The sequence below is a fragment of the Amphibalanus amphitrite genome, unplaced genomic scaffold (assembly GCF_019059575.1).
Source record: "Amphibalanus amphitrite isolate SeventyFive unplaced genomic scaffold, NRLGWU_Aamphi_draft 000226F_arrow, whole genome shotgun sequence".
In the NCBI taxonomy this organism is placed as follows: domain Eukaryota; kingdom Metazoa; phylum Arthropoda; class Thecostraca; order Balanomorpha; family Balanidae; genus Amphibalanus; species Amphibalanus amphitrite.
The window spans coordinates 663,991-691,420 of NW_024881721.1; the positions used below are offsets into that span (position 1 = coordinate 663,991).

Consider the following 27,430-nt stretch of genomic DNA (forward strand, 5'->3'; position numbering starts at 1 on the left):
GGTGGTTGTTTCAATCTTAGCGATCGGATGTTTTCGATTTACAATAACACCAAAGTCAACATTTGTGCGTTTTGTGTTCTAGATTCCAATGTTTACATTGGCGCATCTTGGCGCTCCACCCGCATGTGCCTAATGTCAGTCTTCCTGTCTCCCGCAGCAAACTGCGTGAGGTGTTCGCGAACCAGGACTCGGAGGGTCGCGGCAGCCTCAGCCCGGCTGAGGTGTGCACGGCGCTGCGGGTCTGCACGGGCCGCACCATCTACCCCAACGACTGCCTGGCGCTGATGGCGCAGATCCGGGAAGTGACCGAGCAGACGGCCGGCGGCTCGCCCGACGGCCGGCTCTCGTTCGAGGACTTCTGCCTGCTGGTGACGGAGCTGCAGGGCAGCGGCCGGCGGGGCGGCCGCGGCGGTCGGCAGAGTCCCTCCGTGCTCTCCCGGACGGCCGAGATGATGCACCAGCTGCTGACGCCGCTGACGCGGGTGGCCGAGTGGGTGCTGCCCCAGCGGCTGGCGCGCCAGCTCAGCAACGGCTCGGCGCCGACCTCCGACGTGCGAGACGTCTACCTGGGCGGCACGCTGACCAATACCAGCTGGAGAGAGAACATCGCCATCCCCATCCTCAAGTGAGTAGCGCGATCTCTCCCCCGCCGCGGCTCAGAGTCATGGATTTACGAGAGCTGACGTGGTCGACCTCGACTTAATGGATGGAGCTGTTGCTACGCTATGTATCTCTGTCAATGTCCGGCTGCTACTTATAGAGCCAGATTTGTAACTCCCGTTATTCAGGGACGAGTTTAGAACCGATCCGCCTACTAGCCCAGAATGTCACCATGCATGGTCCTGTCTGTGCGTGCCCGTGCTGACCGACGCCTCCTCTCCTCTCAGGAAGTCGGCGCTGACGTTCGAGCACCCCGCCACTCTGCTGGCCACCGAGCGGCTGACGCCCACGGAGGCGGCGCGGCTCGAGCGGTGCCGGACGCTGCTGTTCGTCATCACCGACACCTCTCGGGCGCCAGCGCACATGACCATGGCGGCGCACTACATCGGCCGCGGCGCCTCGGTCGTGCTCTGTATCCAGATGCTGCCCGACAACTGTGTCATCCAAGGCGAAAAGGTGAGCGTGCTACCGCTGTCGTGGCGGGGACTGGGGGTGGGGGTTTGGAGTGGGGGTAGGACCGGTCCGTCGCGGACGGGCTCGGCGGCGCGTGGGCGGCCGCTCTAGCCGTGTTAGGAGCGTGCCGCCACTGTGATTTAGAGACGGACCTAGCGTGACGTCGGCCCGACTGACTATGGACGTCTATGGAGTCGAGCGGGCCGCCTGTTGATGTCACTGTGGAAAGCTGCTAGGCCGGTCTGAGCGCGATCGCGGCTGGATTGGACTGTGTGCCGCGCGGTGCCGGGTCGGTGACAGTGTCTGACCGGCGTCTCCTCTGTCCCCAGCTGTCGCCGACTGCCATCAAGGACTACAACCGCGGCCGCTCGTACCTCTCCGATCTGGCCAGCCGCAAGGGCGTGCCCGTGTTCGAGACGGTCGCCGAGGCGGTGCAGAAGGCCGCGCAGCTCTCGCGGAGGGCGCGATAGGGCCGCCCGCGCGGCCGGCACCAGTACAAACGGCCGTCCGGCCGGCCCGGGGCAGCTAGCACCTTCACCTACCTCGCTCGCCGGCTTACCCACCGTCACTGAGCGTCGCCATCGGCAGCGGCTCCTTTTAACTCCTCCCCCGGTGGGCTCCTCCTCCCTCGGTATGTGTAATTTATTGTTCGGTGTGGTGTGGTCGTCCCCTGTGGCGGGCGGGCGGGCGGTTTTATTTATACAAAGTGCACCGTGCGCCTTTTAAAAGTAACTTGTAGCGGGTGCGGTCGTGTCGAGTCGGCGTGTCTGCGCCGACTGGCCGGCCGCGCCACGCACCCATGTCGGAGACACCGCCCCCACTGCAGTTACAAAGCGAGCGAGCGAGAGCGCGTCAGTGTGTGAGCGAGAGAGTAGCGGGTTACTCAGCGTTATAGCATCAGTTCGCCGCGGTCTTCATGACAAATTCACATCATTCCGTCCACAACACGTTTGTCAGGCAGGACCAATTCATTCATCTTTAGTTTTACCATCAGTTGTTACATGGTGTGTGTGGCGCGGTGTGGCGCCTTCCTCTTGTGTTGTGTTGTGGGCGCGACGCCGGGCTGGCTCCCCGGGTGCGCCGCCGCCGCCACAGTATGCTCACTGGGCAATGGAACACTGTTTTAACAAAGTAATGTTATCCATTTTAAGTGAGCTATTTGTAGATGTTAGTAACCGAATAAACCAATGGATGATTTCATCATGGTGTGTCGTTGGTCGACGGAAGAGAGTGATGAGCGTCACTGGAGGGCGGCCAGCGGTCGCTGCCGGGTCAGGCCGCCGGGCGCGTGACCTGCCGCCCCCGCCCCCGCCCGGCGGAGCTGGCGGCTCGCCCAGACGCCGCTCATACCGGCCCAGAGTACACCGACACGGGTCAGACTGACGGAGCGAGGCGGCAGTCCGCCCAGCGAACAACACAGCAACCAGTTGTGGCCTGGTTGAAACCGCCCGGCGGGTGGCATGGTTTCGTGATGGCACGCCAAGATCATATAACGTCTGGGACAGGTCATTTGCAATCCAACTTGGCGAAGCGACACATTTCCAGACGCCAGCCGGAGCCAGCCGGCCGCACCCCTGGTCACGGGCGTTTGCCGGTGGGGGGTCGCGACCCAACGGAGATCACTCGCGCCGCGGCCGGCGACGCCATTCATTTTCATTCATTCTGTACCACAGCGGATGGTGCCTGTTTACGGCAGTTTGGCAGGCTCCGCAGAGCGCCGGCGCCCCGTGGCGTCCGGAGCCCTACCAGGGGGCGCCGGCCGCGCCCGACCATGACCCCTGCGCAGACTCGGGAGTGCTGCGGCGCTCGGAAGCGGCTGTTTAACTTGGCCGGCCGGCTGGCCGCCGCTCCAGCCCTGCTGCCGACCTTGTGGCGCGCTGGTCAGACCTGGCTATCGGAGTCGATATCCGCGAATAGTCAGCTGCTCCATCCCCCGCGCGGCCCCGACAAACAGCTGGACGCTTGGGATGCGACAGACCGTGAGCGTATACAGACACCGATACACTGGAGGCTGGAATGCAGTTGGCGCGCTGGACCGTGTAACTTATCGCACCACTGGGAGCCAGTCACGTGGCAGCGCGCCGATCAACACACGAGTAACGAGCACAGCCCATCGTAGCCTTCCGACGATCGGCCGACGAATTCCGCCAATGAGCTCGGGCCGATCGTAGTGGAGGATCACCCCGATCGTCTGCCAAACTACACAGAGCTAGAGAGGGTCAGCGCGGCACCGAACCCTTGCGGGTGGCAGGGTCGCTGGGGTCACTGACTGACCCCGGCGGCTCGTCAGTGACCTCTCACGGTCACCGTCCGCCGTGCCATCGCTCGGCACCAGTATAAACGTTTAAACGTTTTATCGGCGCGTCCCACCGGCTGGACGACCAGTGACGGGCAGCGGCGGCGGACTGCAGCCGTATATGGCACCTGAAGACTAGTTCCATCGCACGGCACACGTGATATCTTGATTGACGTAGCCGCGTATACGGGTGCAGCCCACAGAAAAACGCCGGCTGTGTTTTAGCACGCCCGATACAGGACGGGCAATGGCCTTGATCGACTGATAGGTAGCGCTGGCATTACCGGACCGGCCCCGGTTCGGACAGTATATCCAACATCGCACCGCGTGGGGACAGGGAATACCACGCGAGCTGCGCGCCTACAACAATATGCACCAGCTGATACACGGTCGACAAAATGTATTTCACTTGGGCGATATACAGATAGCATTGTTTTATGTCGAAAGTCGCACCTATAGTGATTTCTTCTTGAATCGGTCGAGCACAGCCTTTTTGGTCGCGGTCGCCGCCTTGGCAGGGCCCTTCTCGGCCTCGATAAGGGCCTTGGACGCCTTCTTCGCCTCCTTGATGTATTTCTGAAAACAAACATCAGAGGGTCAGTATATGGTACAGACAACACCGAGCAGTGCATAACTTCACTAACGTTATCAATCAACAGCGGATGCTCTAAAATGACAGCATCGCATATCCTTACAAGCAATAAGAAATGTTTCTTAATGTGCACTTAATCAATAACATTCATGAATATTGTGATAACCAGTCACATATTAGCATGACCCATTGGAGGCGCTAATTCTTCTTTGTGTAGCGGTCTCTCTTAATGGCTCTCTGATGAGTACTGGCATAAATATTAAGTGAGGCTCGCTGTCGCATTCCGGACCAAGAACAACTCTCAGCGTCGGACGATCCGTTCCAGATGCGTCCCGCACGTGTAAAAACACCACCAGCAAACACTGTCAGCGACAGGAGACAATAAACAATCGACCCCCCCCCCCTCTCCGCCCGGCCTCGCCCCGGAGCGTACCCGTTGTTCGAGGCCTCGAACACCCTTCTTGCGCGCGGCCATTTTGCCGTCTTTGCTGCGGCCCTTGGTCTTCTTCCTGGGAGTGTAGTCGATCTTGGGCGTTTTGACGAACTGCGTGGCAAAACAGACGTCAAGTCAGCGGAGTGCGCGGTATACAAACATTCCGGACGGGCAGTGAGGGTCGTCGGACCGACCGGCCAGCCGGCTGTCCAACTGGTCTAAACCAGACTGACAAACGCACAGACGGACGGACAGATGGATGGAAGGACAGGCGGGCTGAAGGACAGGTGGACAGCAGAGTGTCGTCAGCGGAAGTTCGCAGTTGATCACGCCTGCCACGCACGCACAATCTCGAACTCTCTGTGCGTACGCAGTTGGACACAAGGTGAAACCCTGCGTCCCTTGCTGCGATTCACACCTGGGATTGATCGGAGGACGAGATGGCTGGCGACGCACCTGGTGGTCGTCACCGGACGTCACGCCTGGACACATACGCACTGCCCCCTCCCCTCCCCCCCCACACACACAGACACACACACCACGCACAGACAAGACGGACGGGCTCACGTTGCGCCGAGGCCGCCCGGCCGGCCGGCCGGCGCGTCACCATACGAGGCCACCCGGGAGACACATCAAGGACAGGCGCGGAGCAAAACAGAGCGGAGACCGCCAGCGGACACACCAAGGGTAAAGCGAAGAGAGCCACATCAAACAGCAAAACAATGGAGATTTTAGTCTGAAACAGCATCGGAATTCTGCTAACATTTATTACCAACAAACGTAATGAGTCACGAAGCTCATACTAATTTGTGACGTGAATAAAAACATGGTAAATAAAAATCACATAAGGCACATCAGATGCGAAAAAAGTTGCAGCATCCTTTTTCGTCTTATATAAGATGCAGCAACCTCTCCGCTGCATCTCATCAGCAACCTCATAAACGCCGTCATAGTTATCTCCAGTTATAAACTTCCATGTTATTATGTAACGTGTAACTGCGTTGCAGCCGATCGCAGCGTAGGTGTTCTATTTTTGGGTGCGGTGTGGGGAGGGGGAGGTCGTCACTCACCAATAGTTTCTCCTTGGCCTGGACCTTCTCCTGCAGTGTGGCGGTGTCCACCTGTCCCAGGGCGACCGGGTCCAAAGTGATCAGCTCCGGCTGAATCTGCGAGTATAAGGGGAGAACGGGGGTGAGAAGGGTAGATGGAGGCAGTAAGGCTAGGATCAATAAGGTGAGAAGAGTGATGAGACAAAAGTAACGAGAGGAGATGTGAAAAGTGCGGTGACTGGATGAATGGGAGATGTGGCAGAGTACGCTGAGGATCAAATGTGAGATATGAAAAAGCTAAGAGAGGATGGAGAGAGAGAGAGAGAGAGAGAGAGAGAGAGAGAGAGAGAGAGAGAGAGAGAGAGAGAGAGAGAGAGAGAGAGAGAGAGAGAGATAGAGAGAGAGAGAGAGAGAGATAGAGAGAGAGAGAGAGAGAGAGAGAGAGAGAGAGAGAGAGAGAGAGAGAGAGAGAGAGAGAGAGAGAGAGAGAGAGAGAGAGAGAGAGAGAGAGAGAGAGAGAGAGAGAGAGAGAGAGAGAGAGAGAGAGAGAGAGAGAGAGAGAGAGAGAGAGAGAGAGAGAGAGAGAGAGAGAGAGAGAGAGAGAGAGAGAGAGAGAGAGAGAGAGAGAGAGAGAGAGAGAGAGAGAGAGAGAGAGAGAGAGAGAGAGAGAGAGAGAGAGAGAGAGAGAGAGAGAGAGAGAGAGAGAGAGAGAGAGAGAGAGAGAGAGAGAGAGAGAGAGAGAGAGAGAGAGAGAGAGAGAGAGAGAGAGAGAGAGAAACACAAATGAATACAAACGTTGTCCTAGTCCAACGCGATCGTGATCAGAACATCCCTGCCAATGTCAATACCAAGTCAGCAGCAGTGCAGCTCCAAAAAAATCGACGCGGTTCGCTCCCTGGACATTTCTCAGGATCGCCAGGAATCCAGGGGCGCCCCTGTTGCCACTCATCCACTGACCCACCCTCGTGACCTTTCTGAGCTAAGTGACCTCTGTGCCACCCTGTCCGACCGGCCAGCCGCCTCTAAACGACCGATGACCCGGCAACAGGCGGCGGGTCAGACGGGCGCGCCCAGCGTGGCCCACTTAATGACTAATGAGCTCTGAAATCATCGCACTCACACCCATCCCACATGGCGCGCTGATGTGTCATGGCCTTGGCGTTGCGATTTGGGCGGCGCGCTGGCCCGGCGCGGTGGCGCCGCTTCCCTCCCGCCTGGGAAGAGACGCGACGCGGTACGAGTCCGTACCAGGAAACTGTCGCCGCTACGGCTCAATGAGACATCGCGACTCGGTCTTCCGCGGGGGAGGAAGGAACAGACGTGCGTGTGGCTTGGGATGGAGGCGAGGGGTTAGTGGGGCAACAGGAACGGGGGATGGGTGGGAAATGAGCTGGTTGTGGGACAGTTCCGGATGGATCGTCTCACAGCTGAGCGATAGGACGAAGCCGGCACTATGGATACGGTGCTGGCCTCGCGGATGCTCTCAGAACATCCGTGCAAGTATTTCCGAACTCTACCAATCACCGAACCGAATCATGTCGCTCCGTATACAATCACCAAGAAGTTTACGGGACCCCGCTTTTCTAGCTGCACGCAAAGCACGCGGGCCGCCCCTGACCGGGTCAAAGGTCGGCCTGTCCGAGCCAAGGCCACCAATCAGTGGAGCGGGCAATGTGGATACTCGGCGCCGAGGGCCTGTTCAGCACTAACCGGCGCCGGGCACACACGGAAATGTCAATACGAGAGTGTTTTCACACCCCGAATAGGCCGCCTAGCTATTTATACTCCCCTCTCACGGGCCGCATTTTCTCACACCACGACAGAGGGAACGAGAGGGCACATTGCGTCACACGCCGAGTTCGAAACGTGTAACCGATGCTATCTCTAAGGGATACGTTACAGCACTTTCTATGCTCGATTCGCTAAACCGCGCAACAGGTTATACATTAGCAGGTAAGTCACACGGCAACACGGGTCAGCCGGCGGCAAAAACTGTTTTCTTGCAAACAGGTTGTGGCGAGCGGCTTATTTGATATTTGCGGACGGACTCGGCGACAGAGCGGCTTTCGCAGGATTCCAGCGCCGCGCCGGGCGTCACAGGTCCCGCTCTTGCCGGATAGGACACACGGAACTGGGGCCGCGCGGCGCGGGTTATCAGAAGAGCTGCTTGTTGGAAACACTGCGGAAGACCCCAGCGCCACAGAGATGCGGTGACAAAAATAATACACGGTGTGACGCAAATTGCGCGAGTTATGCATAAGACGGCAGATATCCGTAAATGTTACGGCATAAAAGACTTTGAGGATTAGTGATAATCGACCTTGGCAAGGACAATGTGATAAAATACGGACATCAACAAAGAAGGTCAGGCATATCAGATGAGCACTACATGTCAAGTGGAACGGTATTCTCGCTCCCATATCGAACAACTGATGAGGTGGAAATCAACTACACAAATAAGCTTGCTTATCAAGGTCATCTACTATCCAGGCCAACTTCAAGACGCGCACTCGATCTGGATCCTCGAGCAATTTCACTCAAGGAAGCGAAATGATTTGAGCCGTTGCTATCTCATATCTAGTCTGGTTTTGGGAACAGCCGACGATGCATAGAGCCGGTAATATTCCATGCTGCGTGAATCCATGCACCAGGGATGTCTGTGTGCATGCCGGATATGAGGCATGAGAGAGCCTGCAAGCTAGAAGAACATTTAACTTCGGAGAAATGTTTTCGACACAATTACATGGAAAATGATGCGATTTAGCAGTTTTGCATTTCACTTGGTACGTGAACAATGAACTGAATCGGCAATTAGGAGTTGTTTAAGGTGCAAGTTGCAAGCATGCGACAGGCATGTTAGCAGATAGTGTCAACTGGGAAGACAGAACAGGCGACTGGAAACCTGATACATCGATGCTGCTTTTGTCATGCAGTCATTTTGGTGCTCTACTGGTTGCACCCACGTATTGCATGCCAGTAACAAGTTTGACATCAAACTGCACCATTATTTGTTTACAGATGACCAGGACATAGTTGCAAGATTAACGGAAGTGATTCTCGGCAGCCCTTTCACATGCTGTGTACGTAAGTCACTGTAAGACGTCATAGGATGATTGGATGAAGCTCATAGGGAGAAGCTCATTCCTCAATCGTGAATATCCAAAAGATATATTCACGATTTTTCCCACCCGGGCTACCAAAGCCGACAGTAACCGCTCGATACCCATTAATCTATCCACAGGTGTGCCTCAAACCATCCCGGCCAGCCGGAGAAATGAAGCTCATCGAGTGCAAGTCGGAAACCGATCGCGTCACTGTCCTTGTCGTATCACCCTGCCCATCATCACATATGCATTCTGGCCACAGGAAACTGTTCGCCCGACGAGCCGGTTTGCCTCGCCGGTCACATCATCATCTGACTTCATAGCTATTTGCCACCCGACGCCCGTACGACCTTCTCTAGGCTGCGCAACAGGTTTTGCGCGCAAACAGGTAAGTCCCACGAGAAGGAGGAATGAGCGACGTCCGAAAAACTCGGTCTGGCAGCGGCCGCTCGGGCGCGTTTGAAGCCGGGAATGGTTGACACGTTTGCTGGCGTTCCGAGTAGAAGCGCAGAGGTGACAGCCGTCCGAGGCGCACTGTGGTGTGTTTACACACGGCACGCGGGTCGGGGAGTGACACTATCACCTCGGCTGGACAGCGGTCGTCCGCCGGGACCGTCAACTATGCGCACCATCTCGTGCTGGCGCCGGCCAAGGTGCTCTTCACGGCATCGTGTCGCGTGGACACGATACGCGAGTAGTGTGCCACACCGTGACAGGGGCACGATGGCACCGAGGTGGGCGCAGTGGGGAAAAGGAGACAGCTCTCCCACTGCGCACACCCGATCGGTGGTGTCACCGCGCCACCAACTCACACTTACACACGGACGGTCACCTTAATCTGCAACACGGAACCGATCTAGTGGCGATACGATAATTCCCACTAATACTGACCCGATCCATACCGGCAGAGTCCCTCGAGAAGAAAAATGGCCATCTGAGTCAACAGCCTATCAGCGCCAGACGGCAGACAACGCGGAAGCAAGGACATCACATTTGCATTTCCTCGTCATCAAAACGACAAAAACACTTATCACAATGAGCCAAGGTGACTAATGCTAATACATAATCCAGTAAAAATGCTGCCCCAGACACGGACAATTGTTGTCCACACGTGCCTGTGTGACCGTCGGGGAGCCGGGAGCTCTGGGGCCGCGCTCTGAGCCGCGTGGGACAGTCGCCCTGTCACTACCGAACAGTCACAGGCACACGGTAACCAGACAAACACCCCATTTTACGGCACCTCGCGAACGAGTCGTATTGTTTGCTGGTGTTTGTTCAGTTGCATCACGGCTTTCCTCCGAAGAAGATATCATATCCGGAGAGGCCTTGTGACTTTTACCTATAATACCATCACGAAGCGCTCTGATTTCCTGCTATGGTGCTACCTGTTCGAATGGCACAAATCGGTGGCGCAGACAGAAAAACGACAGAGTCGGAACATTTTGGTGGCGCTCCGTGCTAGTCTCCGTCCACGCACACCCAGTAATGACCCGCCACTCGGAGAACCAGCGCCGCCCCCGCCGATCGTATCGGAGCAGTGACTGCCACCCGACGGCACGGCGCCGCACCCCGGCCACCGGCCGCCAGCGCCCGGAAAGTCGCCGCCGCGCACACATCTCAGAGGGGTTATTCATCAACAGAAAGGCGGAACATGACGTGAGCCTGATTCTACTAAGAACAACTTCACTACCTAATAACGCCCACGTCCGTCCATACTCGACAGGATGGCTGGAATAAAAAGTCACATCGCGACTAAGGAAGACAAGTCGGTACGTCTATTGATCGCCGTACTGCGCAGATTCTCAGGCCTACATTGTCCAATCAAACAGACAAGGGCAGTCACCCCTGTCCGAAGGAATAGTTTAACGTCGGATGTCATACAGATGTCACTTCTTGCTAGGAGTGACGCAATTTTCATTTTGCATAGTAACCCTGCAGAGTTTATCCGAGCAAATATGAAGTTAAGATAGAGCAAAGATTCCCAGCCGGGGGCTCCCCTTGGGGGAATTACTAGGGCTGCATGTGGCCGTAGAGGCCTATTGAGAGGCCCGTGCCTCCTAATTCAAAGTAACGGACATCGTATATCCCCAAATAACGGTAGGGGGAAGTGAAATGATGTTACAGTAGCGTTTAGTGGGGGAATCGATCCAAAAAGTTTGGGAACCCAACAGATTTAGAGATGAAAGTCACATCCCAGTCGTTCTAGAAAACCCGCATAGGCATGATTTGACGTCACCGATGAAAAACCAATGAGCAAGACTATTGAGAAAAGTTTACGATTCGGAATATCAGACAACACATCAAACCAAATTCTTGGCTATGACAGATCACAGGATGATCAGCAGCCTCCAATAATTGATTCATCGAACAGCTGAGCGCCGTCATGCCCCGCTGATCACTCGCTCTTACTGCGTTCATGCATCAAAAGACTCTACACCAGAGATCCGAACCACCCATAAGGTGCCAAGGGTTACCAGTTTTCTTCCTAGCCTAAAGCAAGAGTGTCAGTCGACAAACCATGACAATGCCAATTCTGACAATAAAAAGACAGCTAAGCATATACGACACTCAGAAAAACTTCAGTGTTGGCTATATAACTGGTCTGACCACATTGTAATACACAGCACATTCTCCTGAGCAGGTACTTCCCGACATTCTACAATGCAGGTGCGCGACAAGTATGTCGCCCATCCAGCCACTAAGTCGCCACTTACCTTTTCCAGCAATTGTTTGACCTCCGCCTCACGCCGTTGCTTCTTGGTCTGGTACGGGTTGCTCTCGTACGCGTCAAAGTTGGCCTGGCCGGCACCTGAGGGCGGCAAGGAACAAAGGTCACTACATGAGATAGTCGTCTTCAGCCAAACAGGCTTGGCTTCATGTATACAGTTGGCGAGGTCATTAAACCGCTGTTAATTTCCACGCGCGCGTTTCCGGCGGCTATCAGCTCGGTATACACATTGGCGTTTTCGGCGCACGGCGCGCGCCTGCCGGCTGCAGCCCGGGGCGTCTGCCTCGTATCAGTGTGTCCACGATCCGTTACCGCGGCTGGCGCGCCTCACTGCGCCCTGGGGACGGCCGGCGGCACGCGCGGACCCCGCGGACCGTCCCCCAGGGCGGGGCCGCCCCGCCGGGTGTCGCCGCAGATAGGGAGGCGCCGCGCGCCCGTCTGCTGGAGCGGTCGCGGGGGCCGCCCGGCGCCCGGCGGTGCCTGTGGTCCGCGCGGCAGAGGCGCCCGAGCGGTGATACTTACCGTCCCCCCGCGGCCAGTTCGACACCTACAGCTCACCAAACAGTCGCCACAGAGATTACAGGCCCGAGAGAGCCACCGTCCATCGACCGAGAGTGATGAAATCGGTGGATATGCCAAACACATTCAGCATTCTCAACATAAGTGACTCCCTTAGTACATACAAGATAAACCAATCTTGTAGCCCAAGCAAATCCATAATCACAACTCTCACCACGGAATGCATACAACGCCACAATTTACCGATATCCTCTACCTAACCTTGTTACCGTAAACACCCTCCCGTCCCTCGAGTCCCCTCCTATGGGGCTCCCGTCCCTACAGTCCCCTCCCGCGGGGCTCCCGTCCCTACAGTCCCCTCCTGTGGGGCTCCCGTCCCTCCCTCTCGTAGGGTCAGCGCCGCCGAACCCAATCTCCAGCCGACCGCTCGCCGCGCCACCTACCGGGTACCAGCATGCTGGTGAAGCCGTTTCTGTGTCCGCAGCCGAGCACGTCCTCGTAGGGACAGAACTGGAGCCCGCTGACCGAGCCCGCCATCTTGTGTCTCAGGTACGGACGATCAGGGGTACCGGTGATACAGTCACGGTACACCTGCAGGGGAGGAGGGAAATGTGTCAGAGAGTAGAGGGCGGGAGTTTAGGTGTCTACCGTCTACGGTCAGGGCTTAAATGGCAAGGGTCATCATGCAATGGCAGAAGGTTGGGACTAGGGATTCGAGGACAGAGGTACAAATGTTCAGAGGGTGGTATTTAGTTGCCAGCAGTGAGAGTTTAGCAGTGCCGAGTCACGATTAGAAGTCAGAAGTTGGCTACAACGAAAGTCAGCAGTTAGAGGTCAGGGTCGATCTTAGCAGTCGGGGACAGGGTTCAAGGTAGATCACGGTCAGATATCAGATCGCGGTTTAGTAAGACAGCGGCAGAGGTGAATCATCTGGGGCGGCACAGCTTTACAGTTAACTAAGAGAGCCGATAAAGTAAGCGAAATGGGGATGACAGCTAAGAGAAGTGATGGGTGCAATTTATCTGCCCAGCTGATTCAAGATAACGTTCTTATCTTTGCTATGACGAATGAGTTGGTATAAATGAAGCACCTGTTTACTGGTCTAAGTGATAAGGCTAGATTAGCATTACCGGGGCAAGCGATATCAAGGGTCGACTCGAGACACAATGGAAGGTAAGAAGCATAAAGATAAGGAATCAAACGACATCACTTTTTTACAATGATTCACAATGACCATATTACCCGACATGAAACAATGAGCGTCAATGACCCGCTTCCGAATAGATCGGCTTCATTTCCAGGACCTGCCAATGAGCAGCGGATGTGACCACTGACGACACAATCAGACGCCAGCCCAGCCCTGCCGGTCGGGAGCCGTCGCAGCGCTGCCGGGCCCATTGTCCCCACCGGCAGCGGGTCTTCCTGCTCCTACAGTTAGTCTGCACCCGCTGCCCACCGGCCGCTACAATACAGTCCGGCGGCCCGGGCCGGGTGGTTTCCCAGAACAGCGCTCGGGCGGGTGGCAAGGCCGGTCGGTCAGGTGCTGAGACGCCGCCACCGGGTCCGGGACGGACACACGACAGGCCGCCGGACCGGCAGCAGTTTTACGCACCGCCGGGAGCCGGAGCCGCAGTGACTTCACTGGCCGCATTGTGAGCGGATCGGCCGCGCTGCCAACCGGCCCCCGCCACGCGACTCTGACACGCCGACCGGACCAACAAGGCAATGGCATGAGGCACCATTGTGGCGGATAAAACTCGGCAATCCTGTTCGAGCGGCTACTTTGGTAAACCGGCTTTGACGTGTTCATTTGCTGACCATCAGCCACTAGCGCTGTTTGCTGATTAGCCGGATTAAGCCAGCGGTCTTTGTCTTTGGTAGCTGATCGCTGTGGCGGCGCTCTATCTCACCGGTTCCACACCGCTCAATACGGAGACCACGGGATAGTGTGCCGTATGTCGTGCGGTTTGGCCAAATGTCAGTGAGCCGAACTGGTTCCGTGTTTCGCCGAACGGAGACGGACCACACGCCGTGAACGGGAAGGGACGAGTCGCTGCCAACCGCAGTTTGTCACACAGTAACTGAACGGCGCGCCACACACCGCTGTACCTACACTGGGCGGAGAGCCGACAGAGCTATAAACTGCGCTGCAGGGTAATTAACCCGCGCCCCGTAGGGCTACCGGCGGACCCTACCACCCGTAGGGGGGGGGGCCGTTTCGGCCCCCCCCCCCCTAAGATCTCGGAAAGTTACCGGCCGATTTTCAAAATTCAAACGGCGTTCGATAGCCCCACCCGGGAACTACCTTGTGACCAAATTTCATTGACCTAGGTCAAACCGATGACGTCACAGGTCAGGTCAAAGGTCAGATTTTCACCGTTCACAGGCATTTCAAGAAATGTGTTGTGAAATCGAGTTAATTGGTAATTTATTGAAAACCATCGATGGTGCATTGTTCGTCAAACACATACTTTGCTATCTGAGGTCACTGATACCAGGTCAGGTCACAGCGAGGTCAGGTCACCGGGGTCACAATATGAAAGTGTCGTGTGATACATGTTTTATGGTCCATTTTACATGACAAATGCGATTATGTGGGTTAGGCAGCCTTTGGGGCCAGCCTAGGTCACGTTTTGGTGAAGGTCAGGTCAAGGTCAGGTCAAATAAGGTCAAATTTCAAAGTTGATATTTTTGCATAAAATGGGTATCGATTCGATGCAGCTCGTCACGGGGAGTCTAATGGTGGTCTTTGTTTTGCTCTACGAGGTCTAGAACTGCCAAAAATTGAGTTTGAAAATTTGACGTCATCAATTTTGAAGTTTTTTCGCTATAACTTGGCCGAAAAAACGAGGTATCGATCTGAAATTCGGTATGTAGATAGAAGACGGTAGGTACTATCACATATATTCCGGTTTTTTTGAAACTCAAAAAACTTTTTGGATTTTTTGGCTAATATATCCAAAAAAATGTTTTTTTGATTTTTGGGGTTCAAAACTCAAAAATTTCAAAAATCCGAGATAGCAGTTTTGTAGCCCTGTCAATTCTACATCTTTTATGTCTTGATCATTTTTCTGTATCTTCAAAGCTGTAGGCCTGACAATTCTTCTCGCGAAGGTCTTTTTTCGGTCGAAAATGACAGAACATGACGTCATTCTGACGTCATTTGTGGCCAACCTATCATAGCCTCTGGAAAAATTTTTGGTCACAATGTGTAAAATTGATGCCCGGAGGGGTCCTGAAAGTTTGGTGGCGATATCTGAAGCGGTTTAGGAGATATCGACCGAAAAGGACAGGGGGGGGGCCGTTTCGGCCCCCCCCCCCTACGGGGCGCGGGTTAACAGTAATAAAAGACTGATTAAGGGACTGGCACACTGATTATACATGACACACAGACGGATGTATATCTCAGCTCAAACCTGAAATTCGATACACTCTCAATCGCCCGGCATTAACTGTGGAAGCCTCTAGCATTGACCCCCCCCCCCCCTCCCTCATCATGTCTTTCGCCACAGAACAGGGCATTGGGCATCGCCCCTATCTTTCACCAAACACGGCGGGACCGTGAATTACTGAGCACCTACCTCCACTGTGTTACCGACAGCGGCTGCCAGCAGGTGCTTCTGGCTCCACTGCAGGTGACTGGCTCCCGCACCCAGCCGGTACGACTGTAGACAGCCGTAGGTGCGCAGATCCCACACCTTCACAGTCCGGTCCACACTGCCCGTGGCCAGATACCTGACGAAGGAGGAACAGGGTCGGGTCACCGGGTCATTAGCAATGTGTCTTTACCACATGACATGTGCCAAGTTAGCGGGTGACACACAAGAGAGTGATTACACGGAACCTATACCCAAAGCAGTGGTGAACAGATAAAGACAAACACCACAGAGTGAGCTTAACAATAAGGCATGTCTCGTGCGATGATGATACTACTTGGTTTTGATGACGTTCTCACAGGCTGTGTTATGTGGTGCTCACTCATTCTGCCTTGCGAATCTTTCTGACACTTTGTCGCTCTTTTACTGCTGCTAGGAAATGTCAAGAGGGAAATAAAGAGACCTCCGCATTTCAGTGGGAATAAGGCATTTCACAATTCAAATGCAACGTCTTGAACCCGGACTTTGCAACCGCACAACAATCTAAATAAAGCGATGGGTAATGACCCATTATTACCGCAAGGTTACACGCTCATAATACACAAGACTGCGGCCTGTGGTCAGAGGGCTGACGAGCTTTTTCCGCGGCTGTGCAAGCCGTTCCGCATCAGCGTTCTCAACACTTGTCAACAAGTCGCAACAGCAATTGGCCGTGTCATGACGGCACAGTTGCGGCGAGCGAGCGGGAGAGCCTTCCAGGAGTGCGGGAGAGTCACGTGGTCAGCCTGACACGTGGACAGATACCCCGCCCGCTGACACAGGCACAAACGCCTCCAGGACCGCGGAAATCAAGCCCAATTACGTCTTAGAACCGTCTGGACACGGTGAGCTATTTGCAAACGAAAATAAACCTCAGCGAGACGTGTTTGCTCCTCTCAATCCGGAAAATGGTCACCAAGACCTCTTAACATGTCACTGTTTGACCCCGAGATCGCCCAAATATTTATCCTCTAATACGCATCGCTTGGATTAAATGGCTAAAACAGGCCAGCTTCATGCGCCAGACGGCCAGGACTCTGCTACGAGATCGGTCAAATATGTGTAAACACGCACCGCGTGACCAGCACGCACAAGTTAACACAGACAGAAACAGTTGCATCATTCATCGGAAACCTCCCACAAATTCCTCCCAATCGAGACAGCGGGGTAAACTGACCCCGAAGAGAGGCTACATCATGTCCAAAATGAATGAGTACCGAACGGTAATCAATTGAGAATGTGATGCCGCTATCCAAACATAACATGGCATTGAACACTGCTCAGAATATTTATGGAGGCATAGATGTCGTTATTTTCCAGCAAATAAGACTACCGTCTACCAATTGTCTGTTCACGTGGTATTGTCTAAACAATGTAAACGTTACGATTCTATTCAATTTGGCATCTAAATGTGCATAACTTTTCTTTTGTATGGTTGAAAGCTCAGTTACTTAAAAGTGAAATCGTAAGCAGATGAGCGGATTCACATTCAATCCCACCAGAAACATCCATTTTGGCATTCATTTCTAGGTGTTCACCTGTTCATATTAGTGCCTATCTTTCATTGAAAAGAATGAGCAACTTCACTGAGGGTAAAACATCTATTAGAATTCAAGTTTGCATCTGTCAAATCCCTTCCAGCATATTCCGAGAGAGGGCAATATGCTCAGCCCAAGCCGTTTCGCTAATTCTCTTGCCTGCTCCATCTGCCCCTCCAACGCCCGTTAAGCCAGTAGTCTACTCTGTAGATACAGTTGGGCACACCACAACCACAACCACGGCTAAGCCGGGAGCGACCGCTGCGACATCTCCCGGCACTCGTCCGAACGAGTCTCAGCCGGTCACCCTGCCAGTGCCACATCCAGCGAAACGGGGTGTTCAACGCTCAGAACACAGCGAAAACCAGTTCATAACGATAAATGGCAGTTTTATGAGGAAGACAGTAAATTTCGTCATATTTCATTAAGTTGCTAACAGCATTCTAAGAATCGTCAAACGCTTGCACGTCAACTTACATAATACCAATGCACACAAATCTATCGTGTGAAGTTTCTAAAAAGAGCTCTAACAACGTATTTGCAAATACGTCAATCCTCCGTTCCATAGTTTCCATCCTCAGGATAGTCAAATCCTTCTCCTCTACGCCTCCATCCCTTTTCCGGGCTGGACGGGTAACTTTATCCTATGCGGGCAGCTTCATCCCATGAGCAGGCCCGTAGCCGGGTGCAGTGACTGTCAGGGGGTTGGGTGGCCTGTCCAGACCAGGTGATGGGCTCAGTCTCGACGGGTCACCCAGGTGCCCGCCCAGATCAATGGATCCCCCCTAATTCCTAGCATTCTTCCGGCTCTGCAATGGTCTGATTAGACCGAAAGATCCCAACAAAACAAACGAGCAAACGCCAATCGCCAATTATTTCACCGTGACACCGCTTTTCATCAGTTCCCAGTTATAAGTCTCCACCACCCTTCATCCTCCCTTCTCTCCCTTCTCTATCTCCCTCGCCAACCCTCCATCCAAGACTTTTATATCCAGCCCTCCCCTCTCCCCTCAACGCTCACGTGCAGGTGTGGTCCCACCCTCCTCTCTTTCCCTTCCCCTCTCTACCTCATCAATTGTCCAAAGCCCCTAAAACATCCCTCCCTTCTCCCCTCATCACTCACGTGCCCGTGTGATCGACACTGACGGCCTGGACAGGGTGCGGGTGGCAGAGTATCTTGGCCACGGGCTCCGGTACGTTGGGCGTCCACATACTGACCACGCCGCGCGTGTGACCCAGACACAGCACGGCGTTCGCTGGGTTCTGACACATGACGCCCAGTCGGCCCATCCGTGTGTGCGTCTGGGTGACGATCCGGCCCGTGCTGACGTCCAGCCAGTTGAGAAGGCCCCGCTCCGTCTGTTGGATGGGAAGAGATCAGGTCAGGTCAAGTCAGCTCGGCTGAGCTGGTCAATACAGTTTAGCGAGCCACACTACATACATTCGCCAGAGCTGTCAGGGTTGAGTGTTAAATCAGGCCATATCAAGTCAGTTTAGACTAAACGGCTGTTTTACGACTTACGGTGGAGAGAAAAATGTCGATAAGACGCCAAACCTAGAAGTTACCCGGTGCCCTTAACCCGGCAGTTGCTGGGGTATTTCGCCACCCACCGTTTGCTGGGGGGGGGGGGGGGCGTTAAACGCCCCCAGCCGATAACTCGAGAACCAATAGGCGCAGCGAAACGCACGAGGCGGCAAACGAAAGAACGCGACGAGTCGCTTCAGATGAGTACTTTAAAGTTGAATTTTGAGGTCACAGGTCGGGTCAAGGTCAGGTCAAACACCTGAAATCGGGCTTTCAGTAGCATGGACTTCAGGACTTCGCAATGGGCGCCTCTCGTCATAAACTCTGTCAAAACGGTGCACAATCCATCATATAAGGCCTACAAGAGTGTCAGCTCCATATAGGGGTCAGTCAAGCATAGGTCAGGGTCAAGGTCAGGTCAACCGGGTAGGCAAATATCCCCGAAAATCAAAACTGATATTCGCAGCCTGTGACACATGTTTTATGGGTAATTTGGGGCGTAGAACACGATGGTGACATTCATTTTATCATATGTGTACGTGTTTGGCTCAAAAAGTTCAATTTAAGAAATGCATGTATCATGGTCCTAAAGTAGTCACGAGAAATTGCCAAGATTCAGTTCAAGCTTTTGGAAAATGCGGAACGATAATCAATAATCGAAGATAGCCATTTGATTGTTCATGGTATTGGCAGTCTAATGGCGTTTACGGCATGTCTGTATGTCTATTCTGTGATTTTATATGATTTTTTGAACATATGCCGTTTTTGGTCGAAAACTCAGAAATCATGACGTCACTAAAACCTCGATATCTCAAAAATTTTCCGACCGATTTTTTTGAAACTTTGTCACAATACACTTCATTTAATTCCCTACAGGTACCCAAAATTTGCAGGCGCGCCGTTTTTATGCTATGGCCCGGCAAAAAAAGTGGGGGCGTTTAACGCCCCCCCAGCAACTCGCGGGTTAAATAGACTTATGACAGTTTGAAGCACGTGCTGAACCAGGTGAAGGTCGTGAATAAAAACACAATGACTTGTCACTCATATGTTGTTGCAAGCAAGGATCGAACCCGTGGCGCCAACAGGTCTACCGATACCGCCGTGCACACATTTCCATTGATTACTTCAGAAAGGCACCAGCCCCATTCTTTCCGAGTCCACCATCAAAACCCCCACAGCCATGCGGCTACCGGGCGAGGAAAACACAAAAGCCTGATTGCGCCGCCGGACCAATGGTTTCTGTAAACTCATCAAAGTTTTTAGTGAAGCGATGTATCCGGACGGCAGGGCAGGCCGACAGACGCGGCAGCGGCGGCCGCCCGGCGGCGCTCGGTTGGCGTGACGTCACAGGGGGGGGGGGCGATAGGAGCACCTGCTGATACGGGCGGCTGTGGTGGGACGGTACGGTACGGAGCGTCGTCAGTGGGGCATAGATGGCCGCGGTGACAGGTTGGACTTTGGTCAGAAAATGACATCTCTCCATTAATGCATTTTAATCATGAGAACTTATTCACTTGATGCTTCGAGTAAGCAAACTCGTATGTTACAACACGTGTTGCAATCCTGGCGATGAAAAAGTAAAAACCGTCTATGGAACGTAAACCGGAAAGTTTCTAGGCAGGATCGAACCCAAGGCATTTGGATAACCCCTGCCGCTAAAACGCTTTGCGCGTCAACATCGGAAGACACCGCTCGCAGCCAACAAGAACGCACGCCTTCCAAAAGGAAACCCCTCCGCGGACATAATGCCGTCACACGAAAAGCCTGATAGCGCCGCCAGACATGTGGGTTGTGAACCTTTCGGCAAAGTTTCTGTTTGATACGATGAATCCGGCTGGCCAGGCAGGCCGCGGAAGTCGGCCGCCCCGACCGGCCGGCTGTACGGTAATGATAAGTGACGTCACGTGACGTCACAGCCGGCGATTGCGCCACCTGGCGCTGGAGCTGGTGCGACGGCCGCCGCCAGGGCCCTGTTTCAACAGTGAGAGCAGCACGCTGCTATTCCATTTCGCGAGCTGACGTCACACTTCTGGTAGTGTTGGAGGAATAGGCTTGTGGACTTCTCCATGGAAACCCAATTTGACACGTGTAATAGCAGCTTGATAGCAGCGTGCTGCTATCACCGGTGAAACAGGGCCCTGGACCGAGAATGGGGCATGGTGCTACCGGCTTGGGTAGACAATAGAACTTAACGCAAACAAGAACGTTTCGGGTATTCGAAACACTAATCACCATGACCATACTTACGCTTCGGGTATTCTTTCCACATTTTCCATGCAAATTGGAATCAGGTGATCGATTCCATTCTGCGAATGCTCGACGGCCCCAAGATGCATTCCAACCTTGGTCAGACATTGGCCTTTTAAGACCACAAAGATTCCCCCCGCGTTCGATGTCTCTCGGACGACGAAGATTCCATGCCGCCTGGCCAATCCCGTTCAATGTCGCGGGGGCTTGGCTGTGGTTATGGAACGGGACTGGCCGGACGACGTAGAATCTTCGTCGTCCGGGAGACATCGAACGCGGGATCCATGCCTCGGTTATATCGAGTGTGAATTTTATCATCCTAGTTAGTTAGCCAGATCCAAACGTAAGTAGGCTCTACCATAGTACATTTACAGATTGTCTATTATGTGGGCATTATGCTGTCACGTCACCCAGAAAAATCCATATACCCGACGCAGTTTTCTACATTCAGATGAATCATGGGCACGTTTTAGGACAGGGCTCATGGAAGTAAGAGTCGAAATGTGAAGGTACTTTTATGAGTCATGGGTGATTAACCTTAAAAATCGACAAAATACGGAAAGAAATAATAAACTTAAAATTTTACGACGCTCAGGAAATAAGTATTTTTTCAGTTTGGATGAATAAATTTAGGTTCCGGACCAAAGTCATCGATGGATAAACCAGTCCCCGAGAGCCAGGGAAGAATCAAGGATGGGACTGGTGGAAGTGGAACCGAGATTGAACCTAAATAACTGAGCATGACCTAGCGTGGGGCGACCTCATTCCCTTGTCTTTTAGCTTTGAAACCCAAGATGGATGCATAAAGCACTCACACAGCAGGTCAGTAGGAAGTGGTAGGGCAGGAACTCCAGCTTCAGCGCCCGGTGCAGCGTCTTCAGACAGTGCAGCTCGGTGCCCTGGCTGTCGTAGACGAACACCCACTCCTTCTGCGCCACCGCAAACATGTTCTCGTTGTGCAGCCACCTGGCGACGGAGGTGGGAAGCGTTAGTACGGCGATAGATTGACCGAAGCCTAACGATGGACGTGAACATGAGGTAGCATTTGGAGACACAGAAAACCTACACTCAATGAACAATGAACATGCGACTTAAAACAAAAACATTGCAATTATATGTCTGAGACCACTACCGACCATCATTTCTCCTCACCCGTAAACGGAACACCCAAATCGGCCCTCTAAAACCCCAGCACATCCCGTTCTCACTTGACGTCATGGACGGATTCGCCGACAGAGACCTCGCACATCAGCTGTTTGGTGACCCAGTCGAGGGCGGCCACGTGACCCAGCGACCCGCCCAGCAGCAGCTGGCGGCCGTTGCGCGTATAGTTGGCGCAGTAGGGGCCGAACTGGCGCAGCCGCAGCTCGAACTGTTTGGTGGCAGACGTGATGTCGACGGCGTCCCGCAGATCCGACTGGCTGATGTCGGCAGTGTCCTCGCCCTCGTCCGCCTCCAGGAAACTAAAGGTGAATCGCGATACGGTCATGATCACCATCAAGGTCACGGTAAGGTCACGGTCATGGTCAAGGCGTGTAATGGTCAAGCACGGTTCACGGTCACGGGCAGATCTCGGGACGGGTCGATCGATCAGGCTGAAGGTAGGCCACCGTGAATCAAGATAGCAAACGGAAACGGCGCAAATAACGGGAAGTGCATATTATGGTCATCACTGTGAAGTGCAAACTCACTGAAATAAAATACAATCAATTGATGAAACGATGACTGAAACCGATCAACCCATTTCACAAAAGCCTACCAGATCTTCAGAAACCACATGATCTTTAAATCAACGACAAAAAAGATTATGTACCTAGTACCTACCACGCTAAACTAACTCAGGCATCGAGCCCCGCCCAGCGACCATCGCTCGCCAGTCTCTTCAGTTCACCCCACCCCCTTCAGAAGTCTCACAGCCACAGCACGGTCCTCCCCGCCCTGTGGACCCACGAAACTGACCCATCCTCCTCCTGAAGCAGCATCTCGCCGGTGGCCATCTCATGGAGCGCCTGTTCCGTGAGCCGCTCCCGGCGCCGGGCGTGTGCCTGGTGCGGGCCCGGCCGGAGGGACGACACGTCCAGCCCTTCGCCCCAGTCATACTTGTCCAGCTGTGAGTGGGAGTGTGGCACCGGTCCTGTGGGCAGAGGACACGGTGAGGTGGCAATCAGGATGGATGCATGAGTAAACAGAACAGACAGTCTGAAGATGTATTTTATTGATGTCTAGTGTAAAAATTGGCAACAACATTCAAAGAGAGGAATCCTTCAAAATCCTTTCTACAAATTCTCAAATCAGTTATTGGATGCCCTAAAAGTCATAACTTTTAACTAAATAATCACCTGGGAAGGGATCTCCATCATCAGCATTTTTCGGCCTGTTCCATGGCTGCCTGGTCCTATTGTCTTTCTTCCGATCAACTTTCAAAACCTGTGTGGCCTTTGAAAGCTCTTTCAACTTGTGTGGGACTCGGCCCTGCTGACGAAGCTGCCGCCGCTCTTTCTTTGTCAGCACTTTGGCTAACTCCATGACAGATAACAAATACTATAAAAAACTATTCTTCAAATGTAACACCCCAAGAACTGCAATTGCTTTGCATGTCCCAGTCCTGAAAAGAGGAACAGTGGATGCTTAAAAGCACAATGAGTAGCCTATGAATGTGCAATAAAATAACCAAGATGAGCACCCAAACAACAAACTTGACCAGCCCAATGCTTCAGTGAGATTGCATAAGCACAAACTGCACCCCCTTGTTCTGAACCCTGAACCAACCAGCATGGACTGCTTCTGCCTACTCCAATTGCTGTAACTGTTTCAGGCTGATACTGACTGTTCATTATCAGTGGCAACTGGTAATGGGTCACGACACAGAGCACATTCAATGGATGAGTTGGGGCTGGACTGTGCCAGTTGTCAGGCCATGTGAATGTGGCTGTTAAGAGGCGCAGGTAGCAGTTGCTACTTTGACTCGGTCCTTGGACTAGCGGCTAAGGCCAGGGTCATTAGTTGGTCTTGCTAACTTAAACTTTGTTTTAGAAGTGAAGTGTGATTTCTGTGGAATATACCTTCTACAGTCAGCCCACAGCCTTGAGTCAGCCAATACAATGAACTTTTGCTTACATTTCTATAGGAACCAAGCAAATGGCTTTTATTCTTAACTGACGAGTGACACACAATGTGAAAGTGGCACAAAATGACCATCCACATCTGTATACTTCACTGAATGCACAGTAGAATATTCTGCAGGAATTATTCTTCATATCCAAGGAGGCATCAAACATTCCTACAACTTCCAGCAACAGCTCAAGTTGAAGTGCTGAAAACATGGCAGATTTACAAGGTTTTGGAGCTCAGAAACAGAAACGCAGCTTATAAGCAAGCACCACCGGTTGAGAGCAGAAAGAAGATGCCCTTTATACGTGTCAGCACTGCGCATATATGATCCAACTCTCCTAATTTTCCAAGTCCTTTTTGCAATCCCTTATTTATATTCTAACGCAAGCATACGCACCACACGACACACACACACACACGCGCGCACACCAAGCGCACACACGTGTTTCAGACACACGGAACACCATAGATATACAGACGGAACACACACAGCACAGCGACGCGAGATATTCAAGATCAACGTTCTATTCATGACTAGAAAAGTATTTTCAGGTATATTTAAAATGACGTCATGAGACCATCCATCATTGAATGGAACTTACTGTAAAATTTGTGAACTGATGCAAAGATACGAACGGAAACTGTGCAAGATTACAGTGATTAATGTGATGCTACAAAATCTTCAAATTGATCATAATATTCAGACTAATGAGGGTCCTGGTGAAATTCAATTTTTCGAGGCAGACGTATACGTCACTAAACTTATCAATCGTATCCCAAAATAACTTTTATTTCGAATGTGATTTTGGCGCAGGCGTTACAAAGACGGCGCGGGCGTTGACGCCTGCGGCACTTCACTCAATATACCCTGTGCGGCACCAAGGCCCTATAAACCAGGTAGGGTCGTCCGGCGATTCTACCTGATCGTGACGTCAGCTTGTGACGTCATCTGGGGGCAAGTCTTGAAGCCCCGTTTGAGTCCCATGTAAATGGGCGATTTTTGAAGCGCTGTAGAACAAACTCTGTTGGAGCTAGCACAAAACTAATTGCATCATCGGAAAGACGAGACATTTTTCTTTTAATTATCTAAGAGCAGTTTTTCACTAAACCCATTAGTTTTTCCGAAAATGCGTAGAAAAGTCCCATGCCTCCGCAGCCTCCCTTCCGCCGGCCGCTGCGCCCGCGGTAGTGTAGTGGTTAGGATGCTTGCACCGTGAGCCAAAGGTCGTGCGCTCGAATCTAGGCGCGGGTCGGACTCAAATCGAAATTGCAAGCAGAATATGTGTTTTTTCTTTAAAAATCACTTATATTACAGCTAAACGTTCATAAAACTATCGATAACAATTGACTGAAAACCAAAATATACAGTGGCGGATCTAGGATTTGAGTTTAGGGGGGGCAAACATTGCGCCGCCAGGCAAGTCGGCGAGAATTTCAAACGTCCAGTCTTAGGAACAAAAAAAAAAACGAGCTACCCCTATTTTTCTCCTCGGATTTCGGGAATTTTTTTTTTATTTTTTACATTTTTGTCAGTCCGGCCAAGCCAGGGCAGCGCAAAAAAAATTGCAGCCACCCTGACCCCGGGAGATAGTTAGAGAATAGCTCACCGGCGCTATGGACGGTCCGTCCTCTACCTCCCGCATCACCTCGGCAAGACCTCGTCCGAAAGGTCCGCCCGCGCCGGTTCTCAAGGGCTTCTGTATCCGGAGACAGATAAGGGTCGCAGCAGCAGGTTCATGTGTAAATGCCCACGACCAAAGGCCACATCAGCGTACCTGCGATACTATACGCAGTCAGGGTTGCCACGTAGTTAAACGTGTTAACAGTTGTTTCCGGTAATAGAAAATGAGATCAGTCGATTAAGAATCCCAACAAGAAATAGACGAAGAACAGCGCATTTGTTTTCGGTCCTGCATTTATTGATGCAATTACAATGAACATTCCTTAACTTTGGGACTAAACTTCGCGAGCTAGCAAAATTATACAATAAGTGTTACTTTCGAGAGGAGATAAACGATGCTTCTACAGACTGCATAGGACCACAGCGCAACAGCCAACGGAATCACACTGAACAGCGTTAACATACTGAGCTTCTCCAACACCTCGCAAACCAAAAGCTCTGACTGAGCCTTTCTGTGTTTGTCCCCGTTAGATAACGGTATGGCTCATGAAAAAGCCGCGATTGGTAATCTTCTTTACGTTATTCCTCTCAGAAACCCATCTCGCACTTGTTCTCAAAGGCACGCAGTACACCGTTCTTTCTGGCCATCACTGAGTGACACAGCGGCAGTAGCTCAACCATATCGTTCAAACTGAGTTTGGCACCCCCTTTCGCTCCTCAGTCCTGCATACACATATGCAGCTCTTGTAGAGACTCTCGGACTTTGGCACCCTTTAAAGGAAATAGTTCACTAATTAACATGGGTTTTGAACTGGAATAGCAGTTCCGTAGCTTGGGCTGAGACGAGCATAAATCAGGAGCTTTTACAGCCCAACGATCACCCTAGGCAAAGATATTCTATTTCTCGTCCCGAAAAAGGTGTCTTGCGTTGAGGATGTGTGCCTTGCATATATTTCCATCCAGTATGAAAAGAGCATGGGTCCCGAAAATTCTTCAGAAACTAGAGAAATTATCTACGAGAACTCTAGAGAAATTCTCGTACTGATCAATTAGGACATTCAGGAACATTATCAGATCGAGCAGATCGCCCAAATGCCGGTGGCTGCGATAATTTCTCTGTTTTCGGGACCCATGCTCTTTTCATACTGGATCGCGGTGCCTTACAGAAACTGAAAAGTTCTTCCTATATCAAAATATAGAAAAAAAATCTTTTGTTATAAAAAGGTTTTATTTTCTTTGCTGATTATTTTGAACATAAAAAATCATAAATCGTTGCAAAAAAAAATAATTTCGTGAAAGTGAACTATTTCCTTTAAGCACCCCCTTTGGAAATGGCTGTATCCGCCTCTGGACATAACTAACGTAGCCACAGTGGAAATGCTAGGTACTAATGATATTTAGACCCACCAATATTTTTTCAGCTCCTACACCCATGCTATCTAGCAATAAAATATTATGCAAACACTTCTTATATACCCATGCAAACCCACCACTGTCCAACCGCTCACCAGTGTGGTGACCCCTGACCCCACTGGCGTCTGGCGGTCTGCTGTTGACGGTTTGTTTACTTGGTTCAAGGTTTCAATAAATCGCGTTATTTTTTTTTATATTTTTTTTGGTAGCAGTAGCAGTGGTAGCACTGCTGATGGATGATGGACTGACATTCATGGGGCGGAGGACTTTTTATCAGCTCACAACTTAACCCTCGCCCGCACATGGGGGGGGGGTGGTTGCCACCCCCCCCCCCCCCCAGGTAGTCTTTCTGCTCTGCACTCAACATTTTTAGAGCTAGAAGGCTGATTTTTCGTATAGCTGCTCCTCTATCCTTTCTTGATGTCCACTGAAAATTTCAAGTTTCTGTGATTTTTTGTTTCGGAGATATGACCTTGTTTTTCAGGTCATGTCATGACCCAAATGAC

General features: G+C 52.3%; 2 protein-coding genes across 21 annotated transcripts in view; one reads left to right on the forward strand and one right to left on the reverse strand.

The window, feature by feature from the left end:
• The window catches only part of LOC122385648, a 145,755-nt gene extending 143,442 nt beyond the window's left edge, over positions 1–2,313 (forward strand). For all 10 annotated transcript variants that reach the window (XM_043374062.1, XM_043374058.1, XM_043374067.1 and 7 more), the window contains 3 exons: positions 158–625; positions 888–1,116; positions 1,443–2,313. In XM_043374062.1, the coding sequence (XP_043229997.1) occupies positions 158–625; positions 888–1,116; positions 1,443–1,583 (838 nt within the window). In that variant the 3' untranslated portion in view covers positions 1,584–2,313. The remainder of the gene's footprint in view (positions 1–157; positions 626–887; positions 1,117–1,442) is intronic.
• Positions 2,314–3,794: 1,481 nt separating this feature from the next.
• On the reverse strand, positions 3,795–27,068 carry LOC122385647 (WD repeat-containing protein 46-like). Of its 11 annotated transcripts, none has more exons than XM_043374046.1 (12): positions 27,020–27,068; positions 23,119–23,384; positions 22,739–22,913; positions 21,988–22,242; positions 21,595–21,745; positions 18,131–18,366; positions 15,416–15,569; positions 12,278–12,425; positions 11,302–11,396; positions 5,505–5,600; positions 4,435–4,545; positions 3,795–3,985 (listed from the first exon to the last, which is right to left on the reverse strand). In XM_043374046.1, exons 2-12 carry the CDS (start codon positions 23,303–23,305, stop codon positions 3,863–3,865), a joined length of 1,731 nt encoding a protein of 576 aa, XP_043229981.1. In that variant the 5' UTR covers positions 23,306–23,384; positions 27,020–27,068; the 3' UTR covers positions 3,795–3,862. The 11 variants fall into 11 exon arrangements, with proteins under 11 accessions (XP_043229981.1, XP_043229984.1, XP_043229986.1 ...); XM_043374049.1 differs by having other exon boundaries at positions 27,002–27,068; XM_043374051.1 differs by lacking the exon at positions 27,020–27,068 and adding an exon at positions 24,370–24,393.
• Positions 27,069–27,430: the final 362 nt, after the last annotated feature.

Coding starts and splice junctions, on each gene's coding strand:
- LOC122385647 (XM_043374046.1), bottom strand. CDS start 23,305: ATGGAGTTAGCCAAAGTGCTGACAAAGAAAGAGCGGCGGCAGCTTCGT. Junction 21,746..21,987: donor GAATCCGTCCATGACGTCAA/GTGAGAACGGGA, acceptor CTCCGTCGCCAG/GTGGCTGCACAACGAGAACA. Junction 15,570..18,130: donor AGTGTCGATCACACGGGCAC/GTGAGTGATGAG, acceptor CTCCTTCGTCAG/GTATCTGGCCACGGGCAGTG.